This window comes from Juglans microcarpa x Juglans regia, chromosome 2D, assembly GCF_004785595.1.
Source record: "Juglans microcarpa x Juglans regia isolate MS1-56 chromosome 2D, Jm3101_v1.0, whole genome shotgun sequence".
NCBI classification, from domain to species: domain Eukaryota; kingdom Viridiplantae; phylum Streptophyta; class Magnoliopsida; order Fagales; family Juglandaceae; genus Juglans; species Juglans microcarpa x Juglans regia.
The window spans coordinates 8,959,572-8,974,787 of record NC_054596.1 but is presented as its reverse complement, the minus strand read 5'-3'; the positions used below and the strand labels follow the sequence as shown (position 1 = coordinate 8,974,787).

General features: G+C 34.8%; 2 protein-coding genes across 10 annotated transcripts; both read right to left on the bottom strand.

Annotated features, from left to right (window-relative positions):
- Window positions 1-1,244: 1,244 nt before the first annotated feature.
- LOC121248283 (pentatricopeptide repeat-containing protein At4g38010) lies at window positions 1,245-6,385 on the bottom strand. 8 transcript variants are annotated; one of them, XM_041146697.1, is made up of 4 exons: window positions 5,607-6,381; window positions 4,167-4,433; window positions 3,683-3,795; window positions 1,245-3,313 (listed from the first exon to the last, which is right to left on the bottom strand). In XM_041146697.1, the coding sequence occupies exon 4, from the start codon at window positions 3,279-3,281 to the stop codon at window positions 1,497-1,499; it is 1,785 nt and encodes a 594-aa protein (XP_041002631.1). In that variant the 5' UTR covers window positions 3,282-3,313; window positions 3,683-3,795; window positions 4,167-4,433; window positions 5,607-6,381; the 3' UTR covers window positions 1,245-1,496. The 8 variants fall into 8 exon arrangements, 7 of the variants coding, with proteins under 7 accessions (XP_041002631.1, XP_041002633.1, XP_041002634.1 ...); XM_041146699.1 differs by lacking the exon at window positions 3,683-3,795 and having other exon boundaries at window positions 5,607-6,036; window positions 6,151-6,381; XM_041146700.1 differs by lacking the exon at window positions 3,683-3,795 and having other exon boundaries at window positions 5,607-5,798; window positions 6,151-6,381.
- A 3,732-nt stretch (window positions 6,386-10,117) lies between these two features.
- Window positions 10,118-14,496, bottom strand: LOC121248357. 2 transcript variants are annotated; one of them, XR_005937429.1, is made up of 6 exons: window positions 14,306-14,496; window positions 13,297-13,544; window positions 12,773-12,986; window positions 12,498-12,651; window positions 10,459-12,036; window positions 10,118-10,338 (listed from the first exon to the last, which is right to left on the bottom strand). XR_005937429.1 is itself a non-coding variant. In XM_041146813.1 (5 exons), the coding sequence occupies exons 1-4, from the start codon at window positions 14,453-14,455 to the stop codon at window positions 12,529-12,531; spliced, it is 735 nt and encodes a 244-aa protein (XP_041002747.1). In that variant the 5' UTR covers window positions 14,456-14,496; the 3' UTR covers window positions 10,118-10,338; window positions 12,498-12,528. The 2 variants fall into 2 exon arrangements, 1 of the variants encoding a protein (XP_041002747.1); XM_041146813.1 differs by lacking the exon at window positions 10,459-12,036.
- Between the last annotated feature and the right edge of the window lie 720 nt (window positions 14,497-15,216).

Sequence of the window (15,216 nt, the reverse complement as noted above, 5' to 3'; positions counted from 1 at the left end):
GGAGATGAGAAGAAGATTTTCAGGTGATAAGATACTTCTGGCCAAGAACTTCCATCGAGTACCTTTCTTGTATTTCATGGGCATGGAAGTTGCCTCTGGAAATTATGGTATTTCTTTTCGTCTGACCAAGTATTCACCAGATCTCTTATTAACAAATTGATTTAATACCTACAAGGACATTTAGGTTGCGTTTAGATATTGAGCTGAGCTCAGTTGAGTTCAATTCTTTATGAATAGTAGTGAGTTAAGTAGTGGAGAGAGTTATGTGAGACCTATCTAAACTGAGTTTAAAATGTGTTTAGATGTTAAAATGAGTTTAGTACTTTTATGAAAAGTTGAAAAAGGTTGTGGGTCTCACGTATAAAGATGTGTTAAGTTGAAAAAAATTGCGAGTCCCACGTGTAAAGAAGTTTTGAGTTGAGATAAGTTTAGTAATTTGAAAGTTGAGTGTTTAGATGTTAAACTCATCTTAAAATTAGATTGAGCTCAGCTGAGTTTTGTAACCAAACGCAGCTAGTTTTCGCCTACTAATTCAACCTGCATGATCAGAATCCAACACTTTCAGATCCTAAGTTCTTAACCCATACCAAAAATGGGACAGGAAGCTCATAAACTGATAATGACTCAAGTAGAAGACCTTTTTCCAAACAAGACTGCATGGAGGACATTCAGATCATTTTGATTGTTTCAGATGTTGTATTATCAGATATTTAAGCAAAGTTTACCAGAACTTGGAAGAAACTGATTACAATCTTGATTCTGCTCCTTCAGCATAATGGATAAATCCCTGTTTTCATGAAATGACTAAAAGGGGAAAAAAGGGCTCTTGTTTGAAAGGTTAAACCATAGCTCACGGTGCATCTGGAACCAATCAGGCCACAATCTGTCCCAAGGATTAATTTGATTGTCATTCATATTTCCACAACATATACAGATGATTGAATAAAATTGGCATCCATATTTATAGTTCTGCATATATCTTAATAATAGTACACTACTCTTTTTTTACTTAGGACTCGCAATAGTGTGAATGCATCATTAGGCTTCCTATATATGTGCTGGAGGTCAAATTTCTTCTCACACGCTCAAACCGAGATTAATGAGGTTAAATAAAGTACACAAAGCTGTCTCTTGTATATCATCTTGTGTAATTGGACTTTGCCTATTCTTATCAATAATATCGTTTACATATTAAAAAAAAAAGTAAAGTACACAAAGCTTGCAGTAAGAGTCATGCTCAAATCTTTTTTTTTTTTTTTTTTGGTTTTTTAATAATAACAGTCATGCTCAAATCTATTGCTCTTTTATACATGCCTGTCAAATTGATTATCAAAATTATCAGATGACGGCCGCAGTATCAAACAAGTCCCTTAATGGAACACCAAAGTACTATTTCTAAGAACATGAAAATGGCAGAAGTTGTCAGAATGTTACATCAAAAAATGAAACAAAAAAGGGACTCTTCAACTTTGCAATAAAAGCATACTCACCTTATCCTAGAATGGGTCTGAAAAATGCCCTTCAAGATAGAGATTACTAGAAAGGATATTTAACAAATAATGAAGATCCTCATTTTGAGGGTGGCTAGCATCTCCAGCAAAAAATTCATGAACCTTACCATCCACCTCTATAACACTTGATCCAGGGGCTTTTTTTATACCCTTCTCCTTCATCAACCTCCGTATTCTCGTTACTTCAGCCCATCTTCGATCAGTAGCATGTATGTTCGAAAGAAGCACGTATACCCCACTATCTTGAGACTCCAGTTCCAGGAGGCTGTCTAATATTTCTTGAGAGAGTTCAACAGCCCCACTGGCCTTGCAACCACTAAGAAGAGCTCCCCATATCAGCAGATCAGGTGGCATGGGCATAGTTTTTATCAGCTCCTGAGCTTCATCCAGGAGTTGAGCCTTGCAGAGCATATCAACCATGCATCCATAGTGTTCTAACCTTGGAGAAAGATTATGTTCTTGACTTATCATTTGATAAAAGCACCTGCGACCTTCATCAACCAAGCCAGAATGGCAGCAAGCAGTCAAAATGGCGAGAAATGTCACCTCATTTGGCCTCATACCAGATTTAATCATTTCTTCAAAATGTTTGAGCGCCTCACGCCCATGTCCATGCATTGCTAAACCACCAAGCAAGGCATTCCACGTATAGACATTTTTAAAAGGCATCTCATTGAAAGTCCATAATGCCATCTCTACACAGCCACACTTTGCATACATGTCGATCATAGTTGTTCCAATATGAGTATCCCATTTGATGTCTCTAAAATCAATATACGCGTCAATCCATCTGCCATAATCAAGAGCCCCAAGACTGGCACAAGCTGACAGCACACTAGTCAAGATAAGCCTATCAGGTTCAATGCCCGATGCAAGCATTTTGTGAAACATTTGTAATGACTCATTGGGACGTTTACATTGCACCAAGCCACTAATCATAGTAGTCCATGATACAATATCTATCTCAGGGAGCTCATCAAAGATCTGCTTTGCCTCACACAAACACTCACACTTAACGTACATATCCATGATGGCATTGCCTACCACCAAATCCACCCTTACAAATCTAACTATCAATCCATGAATTTCCTTCCCCAAGTTCAAATGCCTCATCCGGCCACAAGCCACAAGCATGCTGACAAACGTTGCTATATTTGGTTTCACATCCATCCGCAAAAATAAAGCTACAGCCTCATCAAATAACCCTGTCCTCACATACCCAGATATCAAACAACTCCAAGACACCACATCTCTCACATGCATGTCATCAAACACCATACTGGCAACACGAAAATCACCAAAGCCACCGTAGAAATGGACAAGCGAGTTTTGAACAACTAGATCACTCAAAAACCCCATTTTTACAACCACCCCATGAACCTGTCTACCCTCCCCAATCCCCAAAAACTTAGCACAAGATTTCAGAACCACAGGAAAAGTGTACATGTCAGGTATAAATCCATTTCTCATCATCCGTCTATAGACCAGAACTGCCGCCCTCGGTGTGTCACTGCCAGCATAGCCTGATATCATCAAATTAGATGGGAATGAACTTATGCTCCAATCAATTTGCTTTAAAAGATCGCAACCATATTCACCAAAATCTACAAATTTTCCGAAGAACTCTGCAACTCTGTTAACAACCAACTGGTCATGAATGACACCGGATGTTAATAATTGCGCATGGATTTGCATGAAGGATCTCACATTGTTGCACCTATGAATGAAATCTAAAAGAACCCATTTCTGAGAAAGCATGATCTTGTTCATATCATGGTCCCATCAATTGCACCAACGCATCGCTGCAAACAAATAACCCATCTGATTATGCTTGTGTACGTTCAAATAAATAATATTAAGCAAAACTACTGCATAATCCTCATAAACCCAAGATGGAGTTAATATTTTACTGATGTGATGCTAAATATTATTTTGCAAGTTTCATATTGCATGATTGTTTTCCACAAAACAGAAACAATGCAGTAAAATAAGATAGCTATATCTCATGAAACTATCAACAATTTAAAGAAACTATGGAAGTTTTTTTATAGGTAAATATGTGCATGAACTAAATATGGATGCAATACATAAACTAACTAAAAATTATTTGTGTAATTGATAGCGTAAATATAAAAAGACAGCGAGACAGGCTGAGTTAATGGTAATATTACCTTTTTCCCAAAAACAGCCCATTCCAAGGTAGGACTAAAAGAATTTTTATCTGCTCTCTGCAGGATTTTTTATCTGCTCTCTGCAGGACTCTTCTCAACAAGAATCTCTTTGCCTAATAAATTATATGATTAAGAAAATGTAAGAGATGAAAAATATCCATGTAAACGTCTAGTTACAAGTCGGTATATGTTTCTTATTGGTTTCAAGCTAATAAAAAAAATCAAAGCCCTTGAGCACTTTACACAGCTAAACATACAACAAAAGAAAGAAAGCACAAGGCATCGTATTTATAGTATAATAAACACCAAAAAACATATAAAATTCGATTACAACAAACTACAGTTCATGATCTCGTAATTATAGTTTAATAAAAACATTAGTACCCAATAAATATTAAGAAAAAAAGATGCACAGAATATATTTTCAGAACATGCATTAATCCAAAACGTATGCTATTAGTCAGTAGAGAGAGAGGGGAAAAACCTTCGCTGAGCTCACTATTGCAGCCATGGGGCGGCAGTTAGATCTGCACAAGTCGGGACATTCGTCAAGAGATTGATGAACGTTTCTTCGGTGATAAGATCGAGCAGAATCAGATGGTACGGTGCAAGAGCCTCGGAGGGAGGCTTGGAGTGTGAATGTGATGGTTGGGATTGTCAATGCGGAGATGGAGCTGTGTTTTTAGCATTTGGAGGAGCTGTGTTCTTGTTTGGGGTGAAAGGCTGACACCGAAAGGAAAGAAAGATAGAGCTGAAATGAAATAAAGCTGAAGTCGTAGTAATGGGACTAAAAGCATTGGCAATAGCTAGGGTTAGAATTTCAAGTTTTGGCTATAGGGTTAAACTTTGGCTAGGTGAATCCACATTGGACTAAAGCCAAAATAATAATATAATATTATATATTTTAATAATATTTTAGAAATTTTTTTTATTTATTTTACGAATACACTTCATATATTAATTAATAAATATAATGCATATAATCAAAACAAAAAAAAACAAAACTGTATAATAATTATCTCCCTACTCATTTTTTCCTACATATTACAACTTTATGATCTGAATTCAGTACTACTTCATGCACAACAACTTTCATTTGAGCTAATGAAACCCTATAAATAACAAGGAAAAATCAAGGGTCCAAGCACTAGATCATACATAAAATGCACATCATTCAACTTCTTCTTCTTTAGTTCGAATTCTACACATCTTTGGTATATGAAATAGAACAACATATACTCTTTTGTATATGAAACAGAACAACCACCCTTGCCACAGTCCCCATTACAATATGCATTCTTCTCCACCTCAGTCACTGCATAGTTCATTCAATAAGACAGTTCAGAAATAGGACATTGGAATATTAGTGAGTTTAGACAGATAACACCATTCTGCAAGCTTGCTGTAAAAACAAGACAAGCTCCTGCATCTGAAAACTTAAAAATTTACCTTTTGTGGCAGTTACAAACAAGGCAAAGTAATAAAAGAATTTGCACCACTGTTGCTTGTAGAATCACAAACAAAACAAAGGCAGAATGAATTCTACAAATGCAAGCCCTTGCAAATATCTAGATGGGAAAAAAACTATACATCAATGTGACTTCAATTGTAGCAGGATAATTAAAAGGCTCCAAACCATCAACGGCCAAAACAATTGAATCTATTTAGCCATTCTGATCCAAAACAGGCCAAATGATCAACTGAGCACCTCAGCAATCATATCCTTGAGTTGGAACAAAACTCAACAACAAGAACAACCAAGAAACGCAAACTTATACTCAATCACGAGACAAAAGCAATTTCAAAGAGTAAGAAGGAAAGAAAGCATAGCCCAAGTCACCATTCGATTCCACCAGAAACGAAAAGAAACAAATTGATGTAAAATAGAGCAGAAATAAGCAGTAAAGGTTGATAAAAGATTTACCAGAGGAGGCTGAATCACTCTGTCCATTTCTCGTCGTTAAAGGACTTGCCAACACCAGATTTCTCAAACCCCACCTCCAAAATCAAGTGCCTATCTCTCAATCACTATTTCCCATCCGAAACACAGATGTAACAAACGCATAACTCGTCTAAAAAAACCTAACTTTCGCTGCACACCAGGACCAAAATCCACCTTCAAAACATAAACATGAAATCACGCTGATTATTTACAAAATTCTCCTCCTAATCTTCCAAAATCGACAAGGATCAGAAGCTTAACACGTTAAAGAAGCAAAAACCATAAATCATAATCAACCGAAGTTGACCAAAACACTATAACTTCATTACTGCATTATCTCCCAAAACCATGTCTAAAATAAAAAAAACCCATGTGCCAAAACCTCAGAAAGTCAGCTCCCATGCCCGTCAGACTGAGAAATCAGAGAACCCGAGATCATATCTTGAGAAAACCCAAAGAAACCCAAATGCGAGACAGCGGGAAAATAGGGGCAAAGAGAGCACTGAAAGATGGATACAGGTCTTACGACACCGAGAGAAACCGAAAGACGAAGAGTGTGGCGGCTATTGTTGGTGGAACTTCAGCGAGACGGCAACGCGAGGAAACATAGTGCCGACAGCCATTTCCCATCCGAACCACCGCGAAAAACGGGAAGAGGAGGGAGAGAATCGGCGAAAGGAAGAAAAACGGAGGAAGAGCAGGGTATACGCAGGACTGAAGAGGGAGAAAAGAACGGGGAACGAGGGTCTGAAAATCATAAAATAATATTTGGTATGTAAAGTGTAAACAGTGACTCGCCAACGTTAGCTAGTCTTCTGTTTTTACTGTAGCTAAAGTCTATGAGCATTGACTAATTCGGATACGTTTAGTTACTAAACAATTATTAACTCATCTCAATTCATTATTATAAATTTTTTAAATTTTAATTTAAAAAATAATAAATAATTCAATTTTTTTTAATTTTAAAATAATAATATTAAAAAATAATATTCTAATAATATTTTATTATCTCAACTCAACTCACTTCAATATTTAAATATAATCTTAATGTGACTTTTTCTCACTTGTAGTTAAAATTATTTGTATCGATATTGAAAAATAAAAATAAAAATAGTTCATAATGTTTAAGATTTAGTTGCATAAATAATCCGTTTTATTTTATTTAATTATTATAAATTTTTAAAATTTATACATAAAATATAATAAATTATTTTATTTGTTTAAATCTTAAAATAAAAATTATATTAAAAATTTATATTTTAAAAATATTTATTTAATTTTCAATTTCCATTTATCTCAAACTGTTAGATCAATTCTACTATGACTCGACACTACTTTGTCTTCGTGCACTAAGAACATTAGTAGTGGCTTAACTATTTTTTAATCAAATTTTGATTAGAAAATTTACTTTTTTAAATTTAGTTAGGCACTTTTCAATAACATCAATAATAAACTCTCTAAATCTATCATTATTCTATTAATATATTAATTTTAATATTTTCATTTATTTTAATTTTAATAATAATTGAAATATTTGTTTGTTATTAAAAAAGTAAATATTAATTTATAACGTTAATATTATTCCTATCGATATAATTTTTTAACGACTTTTGTTTTTAGCTGTCAATACTATATACTCTGACTTCAAGCATATGTAAACTAGCTAAATCTAGCCAACCAATAATATGATGGGTAAATTTATTATGAGTGGGGCTACTCTGCCGCCCCACTCTTACTGCTGGGCTTATCAGCGAATCTAGCCAACCAATAATATGATGAGCAAATTTATTATGAGTGGGGCTACTCTGCTGCCCCACTCTTACCGCTGGGCTTGCGTTAATTTTTTTTTCACATTTTTTTAATACATTTAAATATTTTTAAAAAATAAAAAAAAAATACCAATATACTTAAAAACACTTCCTTAATCACTAAAAAAAAAATTTTTGCCAAACGGTCAAAAGGAGCAGTCAAGTTAGGGCGGCATTCTAGTCTTATAGATTTAGTTAGTTTGATATAGATATTTTTTAAGTAAACTAGGTAAATTTTGGCCAAAATTTAACAATGTCTAGTTCACTACTAGTACTCTAATACTGTTGTTTCAATTGCATCTTAACAAGAGGTCTACGAATCCTTCTCAACCAAATGGCCGACCAAATGTGCATGGACTTGCACACAAATACACAACCTTTTCATCCTCGAATCAAGAAGAACCCATTTCAGAGAGAACATGGTCTTGCTTACATCAGTTACGCCAAGCCCATTTTACGACCTGCATGACTTTTATGTCTCACACAAATTCATATATTACTAAATATATACTCATGTTGTGATTGAAATATGCGCACACATCAAATTCTTACTATTAGTAAGAATAGAGAAAAAAATCTCAAGTGGGTATGCAGACTCGATACTAGGTTTAGTGTTTAAAACTTAGGATTTAGGGAGAGCCACGGTCTTGAGTATTGTCGAATGGCGGTGGTAAGCACACTGAGGCTCGATGGCTTGGATGTTCAGAACACTATTCAGTCATTGACGACTTCGAAGAAAACGATGAAGCTCCCCGTTAGGAGAGTCACTTTTATTTGGTCAAGGGGCTTTATGGCGTGTTCATGCAAAATCATCTCTCTTTTATTTTCTCTTATCTTTTTAAACAAAAATTAAATTTGCAGTCATAGAATGATCAAGTATCGCGTACCCTTTTTGTTAAAAATGAGTAAATATAAAACTCACATAAAAAAATTAATTTTTTAATAGTAAATCCCACTCTTTTTCAAAATAAATGCATTACGCTTGCACAACTCATGACTGTATCTAGTATTACTCTTTTTTAAATGAATAATGTGATAGCATCCCCTCATTACAAATATTTTTTCTTTTTCTTTTTTTTTTTTAATTTCAAATCTTACGCAATTGCTTTCCATAAACAGAGCAATAAAAAGAAGGAAAATGCTAAGGAGCCCGTTTTGAGCTCCTGTTTGATTTGCTAGATTACTTATTTTTTTTCCTTTTTTCTAGTTTTTTTTTTTTTTTTTTTTTTTTTTTACTTATTGATTAAGAAAATATTAATTTTTTTCACATCATTTTTTTAACACTTTTAAAAATTTTTAAAAAAAATCAAAAAATTCAATATTATTAAACAATATTTTCTTAATCAATAAGTAAAAAAAACAAAAAAAAAAGTAAATAAATAAACCAATCAGGCAATCAAACGGGAGTCCAAAACTGACTCCCTAGCATTTTTCTAAAAAAAAGTAGGAACAAGCTCCAAATAGACAAGTCTTACGTAGGCATTTTGTAAAAAAATAAATCCCACTAAAAAAGAATAATGTTTTATATTTTTTTGGATCTACTTTTTTACAAAGACCTACATGAGACTTATCTATTTAGAGCTTGTATAAATCATTTCTCGTTAAAAGAAAGTATTTTATTTAAGAGCTACAATCATAAGAAAGGAGTAAAAAAAAAAAAAAAGGAAATGCGACTTAAAATCAATTTAAAACACCCATTTCATAAAAATAAAATAAAATAAAACACCCATTTCCTCTTAATTGCTTCATACCCAACCGATTATTTGGGAACATTATATGTACAAAATGTAAAATTCACTGACCCCATCAATCAATATGATGGAAAATCTACCTTCGTCGCAAGTTTTTTTTTTTTTTTTTTTTTTTGGAAGCATTTTGCAGGCGTCATTACTGTTCGGATCGGATCAAGCAATGTTTGGCGATTACAAGACTGGGGGGATTGTTGAAGCATTTGCCAAGGATCGGAGATTGTCCTTTAGGGAGTTTGCGGTTTCGATGATGAAGATGGGGAACATTTGGCTGATTGGAAAATGATGAAATGAGACTTGGATGTCGAGCGGTCAATTGAGAAAAGAGAAGTTAAAAGATCAATAATAGAGCTTTTAATACCTATTCAATTACCACAGGCTGTATACTACTGAAAATCAAAATATATATAGGAAAAGAGTAATGCTATATACCATACTCTCATTCTATTTTGATCATACTAAGTAGTATATGGCACATTCATCACTATTAGTATGATCAAAATAGAACGAAAGTGTAGCATATAGCATTATGCCTAGAAAACTAGCACAACAACCCACCACTATGACCTTCCACCCAAATCGCAATTTGATCCCAAAGAGACTCGAACCTGTTACATGGTCACAAGATCGCTTTTACCATTTGTACTACCCCAAGTAGGAGGCTATGTTTATTTCCTAGAGAGTTTTCTTTAATGTTAGTATCACTTTTGGGCTTTTTAATATATTAAAGGCCCTTACTATTATTTATCAGGCGACCTTTTAATGGAGCCTTGGGCAACTGCCTGAGTTTCCTAAGAAATTAGGCCGGTCTTTTCAATTAAGTCACCCTCTGTATTGGGAGAACACCCGGTTCGAATCTGAGCATATTAGCAATGCCTAATATGAAAGGACTATAAATTTGTAATGGAGGTCTTGATATACTAGTGACCGATAGATCTATGAAAATGCTCTTTTTGCATAGGAATAATGGGAAATGTATGAGCAGAGCATATGGAAAATTCACATTTTTACTATTTGCCAACAAACAGAAGGGACAATAAATCAAGATATTTCTTTGGGAGCCATTCTTCATAGAATTAAAAGAGCCATACAGATATTCACTAGTAGCTTCAGCTTGCCATTTCGGCCAATTCAACAGTAGAAACTTGGCATCCACACCTGAGAGACATGATTTTAATATTAGAGCGACGATGATGCAATACAATGAAGTTCATTTTGGGGAAACCACGATAAAAGAGTTGTTAAAATGAAAAGTTATATATCAAAAGAGAATACAACCATATTGTGCCTATCATTTGAACAAGTTGCCCAAGCAAATGGTTCCACACTTATAGTGACCATCTTTATTGTCATATTTGCCTTCATGCAACAAGTTCTGATACCAACAATCCTCGAAACAATAAAATGTACAAAAATACCGTATGAAATCCCAAGATGAACCCAAAAGTGAAAGACCAGCTATAGCCTATTATAACTTTCATACAAATCTTGCATTAAATTTATAAAAATCTAAAATTATGTGCAGATGCAAAACTGGGAGTCGTTTGCATTTTTATGAGCAAGGGAAAAATAAAAATTCGTAATAATCTTGCATTAACTTTATATTTTTAGTGATACTATCCAGCATAGAGTTTCCAGGGAGTATTTGAAAGCTTTACAGGTGTGAGTAAGTTCGTACATTAGGCTCGTATTCGACTTTCTAAACTGTGTCTTAGTCCTAGTCCCCTGGACTCCCTCCTAGTACAGTTTTTTTTTTTTTATAAGTTGGATTCCTAGTAAGGTTAGGAAGAGTCAAGTATTTATATATGCTTCATTGTACTGAAAGAAATCGAACTGATATGGGAACATGCAAGTTAGCGTTAATGAAAGCATGGATGCTTTAGGGGTAGTTTTGATTGAGAAAACCTATCAACTCATCTCATCTAATCATTACAACCTTTCCAAACTCCTACACAAAATACAATAAACAATTCAACTTTTTCAAATCCCAAAACAAAAATAATATTCTAATAATATTTTATTCAACTTTCATCTCATCTCATCTCATTTTAACTCACTATCCAAACCTCCCTTTAGTGTGCTTAAGTTTGGCCTAAGTTTGCCAGTGCTTCAGCAATCCCTTAGGTTTGCTTCTCTCACCTTCTCCCTAAAGCCTACCCTTTTCTCTTGCACCTTTAAAAACCTATCCAAAAAATAAAGTTTCCCCTAAACTTTTGCCATCACCAACCCATCAAAACCTAAGATCAAATTTTTATCTTCTAAAGCAGGCATCAGCATCCAACATTTTGAAAGATCAGCCAGATGGCCCTCAAATTTTCAACCAATTTAATTCATAAATGATCTACACATCCAAACAGCCATCCTACCATTAAAAAAAAGAACTCTAGAACCACAAGTTTTAAATGCTAAAGCCCACAACATAAGAATCTGTAGATTCTGTACAAAGTTTACCAAATTCTCAGTCAGCTTCAGCCTCACGGTACAGTATATATCTTCAATGATCTCCAAGTAAACACATATACATTGTCTATATTTTATTTACAAGAAATGGGGAAAAGAGAAGCTACTTAAGGAAGCAAGTCATCATTCTCGACCTTCACTTTAAATTCCAGCCAAAATTTTGTCTGAGAGACTGCATTCCTGACTCTCTGTCTTCCTAGATAGTTTTAAACCTCAACTATTCTTCTTGCACTCCTTGTGACCTGTGTTGGTTTTTCTTGTAGTGGCCTGGAGGGGGATAGGATGGAATTTGTCTTTACTTATCAGAAAAGGTAGTCCCAAATGCTTTGCTTCTCTCTAAGATCAAAATAAGGGAACAGTCTCCAGAGTCTAGATTGATTCTCAAGATGCTTGTAACTATACAGTTGATGAGAGAGTCGTTTTTAAGATCATTATAAACTCAAATGTAACAAGTGGTTTAGGTTAGGAGTAAGGAGTGGTTTGGATTCAGAGATGAATTGAGATGAGTTGAGATGGTTTGTGAATAGTAGAATAAAAATTGAATTATTTATTATATTTTGTGTGGAAATTTGGGAAAGTTATTTTGAGATTTGAAAAAGTTGAATTGTTTATTATATTTTGTGTGGAAATTTGAGAAAGTTGTAATAATGAGATGAGATGAGTTTAGGTGGATTTTGAATGCAAACGAGGCCTAAGTAAGCTTGCAACTTTTTTTTTTTTTTTTTTGCAACTTATCAGAGGGATTATGGCATCAGTCAGCCAACAACAAATTTTGTGTGCCAAGACAAGGATAAAAGAAATGGCGCAAAATACAGAAAGCTAAGCAATGAGATATAGCCATCAACTGAGAAACTTACCAAGCCTGCTAAATCTAAGAGACTACACTCATCAGGCAAAGGCTACATCCGAGCGGACAACATACTTAACACCCTTAGTTACATTACGCCCTTCATGCAACATACACTTATCCCCATGAATGTGTAGGAGAGCCATCCCTTCAGTAGGAGCCACCTTCAAAGTTCAACTTACATTAATGGGCAACAAAAATTCACAAACTTCAACTGAAAAACTAACGAAAGGGATGAGTAAGTTCTTATTGACCAAGAAATTTAAGGACCAAAAAGGAACTTACCTCAGCCACAACCGCGTTCCTTGAACCATAGAAGACAGTCTCTCCTCCAACTAGAGGCTCTGAAGAAGAATCCTTGGGGCTACTCGTGTCATTTTTTGCTTTAAGTTTAAAACCACCACTTAAATATATTAACAAGGTATAATGGGTGCGCTTTCCCTCTCCAAGATCAACACTTTCATCAATATGTCGTCCGAAGCGCTGACCAACCTTGTACCTGAAAGACCAAAGCATACACAATAATCTGAAGTTTCAAGGTGCATGGGGCAACATGATTTTGGGCCTTTGGATAGTCCTTTTCCCTAGAAGAAGAATAATAAACAAAAAGTGTAAGTGATATAAATCCTCTGTTCAGCATCCATAACAGTCCTTCATATACCCCACTGTCTTCATAGATTGAAATAAATTATAAATCCTGACAATAAGATTCTCCTTATAAACTAGTTAGCTATGTATTTTTATATGGTCATATAAAAATATTTCACTTATAAAAAAAAAAATGGTCATATAAAAATATTTCAACCCACCTGTAGAACCTAATATTTGAATTCAAGCCAACAGCAACCTTGCCTCGAATTTTAATGTCAGAAAACAGTTTGTGTAGTCCAGACTTCCATATGGTTTCTGCAAGAACAGGATCATTCACAGAGATTCGATCATTATCTCTATAAGCTTCACCTTTTGTTGGACCAAGACTCCCTTGGCGGACAAATCCAATAGACTCTGCAGCTTTAATAAATGCCTTCGATTCAGCAGATGCGAAGAAATTTTGCACCTGGATATCTTAAAGACCGCGGAGATATTAAAACCAGTAAAACTCAAACAACTAGTCAATGGAAATCATAAAAGGTAAACAACCACGTATCCTAGGACTGCCTTTTTCTTTCTGATCTTGCCAGTAGCCACCCGTCCATTTCAACTCCACTCCAAGAAATCTTCAGAATAATTACATTTTACATGCCGTGTACAACACTAATGAGATCATTTCAATTCGTTAGACAAATAAACGAACCTGAATAAGCTTCTAATTGAATCCCAATCAATTAATCAAGGGTTCGTTTTCACCGCGCCCCTACAATCAATATCCTCGTACAATTACCACATCCCAAAAACACTTCCCAAATTTGAAATTTATTGATTAGTGGGCTCAAAAATTGCAAATGGGTGTAATTTTAATAGTGAAAAAAAAATGACAGTAAAATGGAAAACCAAGCCGCTTCCTTCCTTTCAATCACCATCCCACAATAATTTCAAGAACCCATTGCCAAATATCTTTCAAAAATTTCAAATTATTATGGAGATTTATGGAAGTGGGTATATAATTATGAGAGATAAAATTGATAAAAACTAACATGAGATCGCATCCTTCTTGCCCTGGAACACAAATCACGCCCAACCCACAAAACTAAATCAAGCTCACGTGCTTATAAACAAGTGCATACATTCATAAACATATGCTTAAAATAAATTAATAAAAAGATAGGAAGAAGAAGAAGAAGAAGAAGAGAAGGTGAGAGTATGTGATGCAATTCTTACAGTAAAAAGATCCGTATCTTTAAGGCGAGTAATCTGCAGATTTTGTTTGGATTTAATGAGCGGCCACTTTGTTGATGTAGTCGGGCTCTTGGTATCCTTTCCTCTCCTGTCTCCCATTCTTCTTTTCTTTCTTTCTGGTATCTCTGCCATTCAACTCTCGCCTATTCTCTCTCCAAGTTGTTTCGTGTGGACCAATTCGTTGTTTTCGATGGCAATAAATGGGCCTCGCAGTAATGTTTTCTGCTTATTTTGCCACAAGCCCACACCTATAAATCTTTACCGTATGACCCTTATCCAATTCTTCTTTTATGGGGCGCTGGCTTTTATTTCATTTTCTTTCCTTTTTTTTTTTTTTTTTTTTTCAGCAAGTTTACTGCATTAATAAAGATAAAAGGTTCATACAATATTAATTACAACAAACTAAATTAAGGAGGATCCTTACCACTATAAAAATTAAGTAAACTAGGGGTGGATTGAGGAGAGGGGTATGTTTCCATAGAGGTTGATGGAGGCTGCCCATTGCACTATCTCATGCACATATCGATTTTGAGATCGATGAATTTTCTTCACTATCTAAGATTCCATGAATTTCCATAGGTGTAGCATATCTGTAGCAATGTTTTCAATTTCCCAATTCGAGTTTGGGGCTTCTAGCAAGAGAGCTTCTACCACTTGTTGGGAATCACCTTCAATGTGAATTTTTTTCAAGTTCCTACGAAGAGCTTCTTGAATGCCTTCTAGCGCTGCAAAGGCTTCACCACATTTAGGTTTGTGCTACATATGAAATTAGTGATCACAAGAATGGGATTCTTATCTGCAGCTCTACAAACTGTTGCAATGATGCTTCCATGTGTTCTAACAGCAACATCAAACTGCAATAGATAGAAACTTTCCATTCCTTTTTTAGTGTT

Excerpts from the sequence above, each read along its gene's own strand:
- LOC121248283 (XM_041146697.1), bottom strand. The coding sequence starts at position 3,281 with ATGAACAAGATCATGCTTTCTCAGAAATGGGTTCTTTTAGATTTCATT.
- LOC121248357 (XM_041146813.1), bottom strand. The coding sequence starts at position 14,455 with ATGGCAGAGATACCAGAAAGAAAGAAAAGAAGAATGGGAGACAGGAGA. Across the intron at positions 13,545-14,305 it reads AAGATACGGATCTTTTTACT|GTGCAAAATTTCTTCGCATC; the intron begins GTAAGAATTGCA and ends TAAGATATCCAG. Across the intron at positions 12,652-12,772 it reads GGAACGCGGTTGTGGCTGAG|GTGGCTCCTACTGAAGGGAT; the intron begins GTAAGTTCCTTT and ends TGAACTTTGAAG.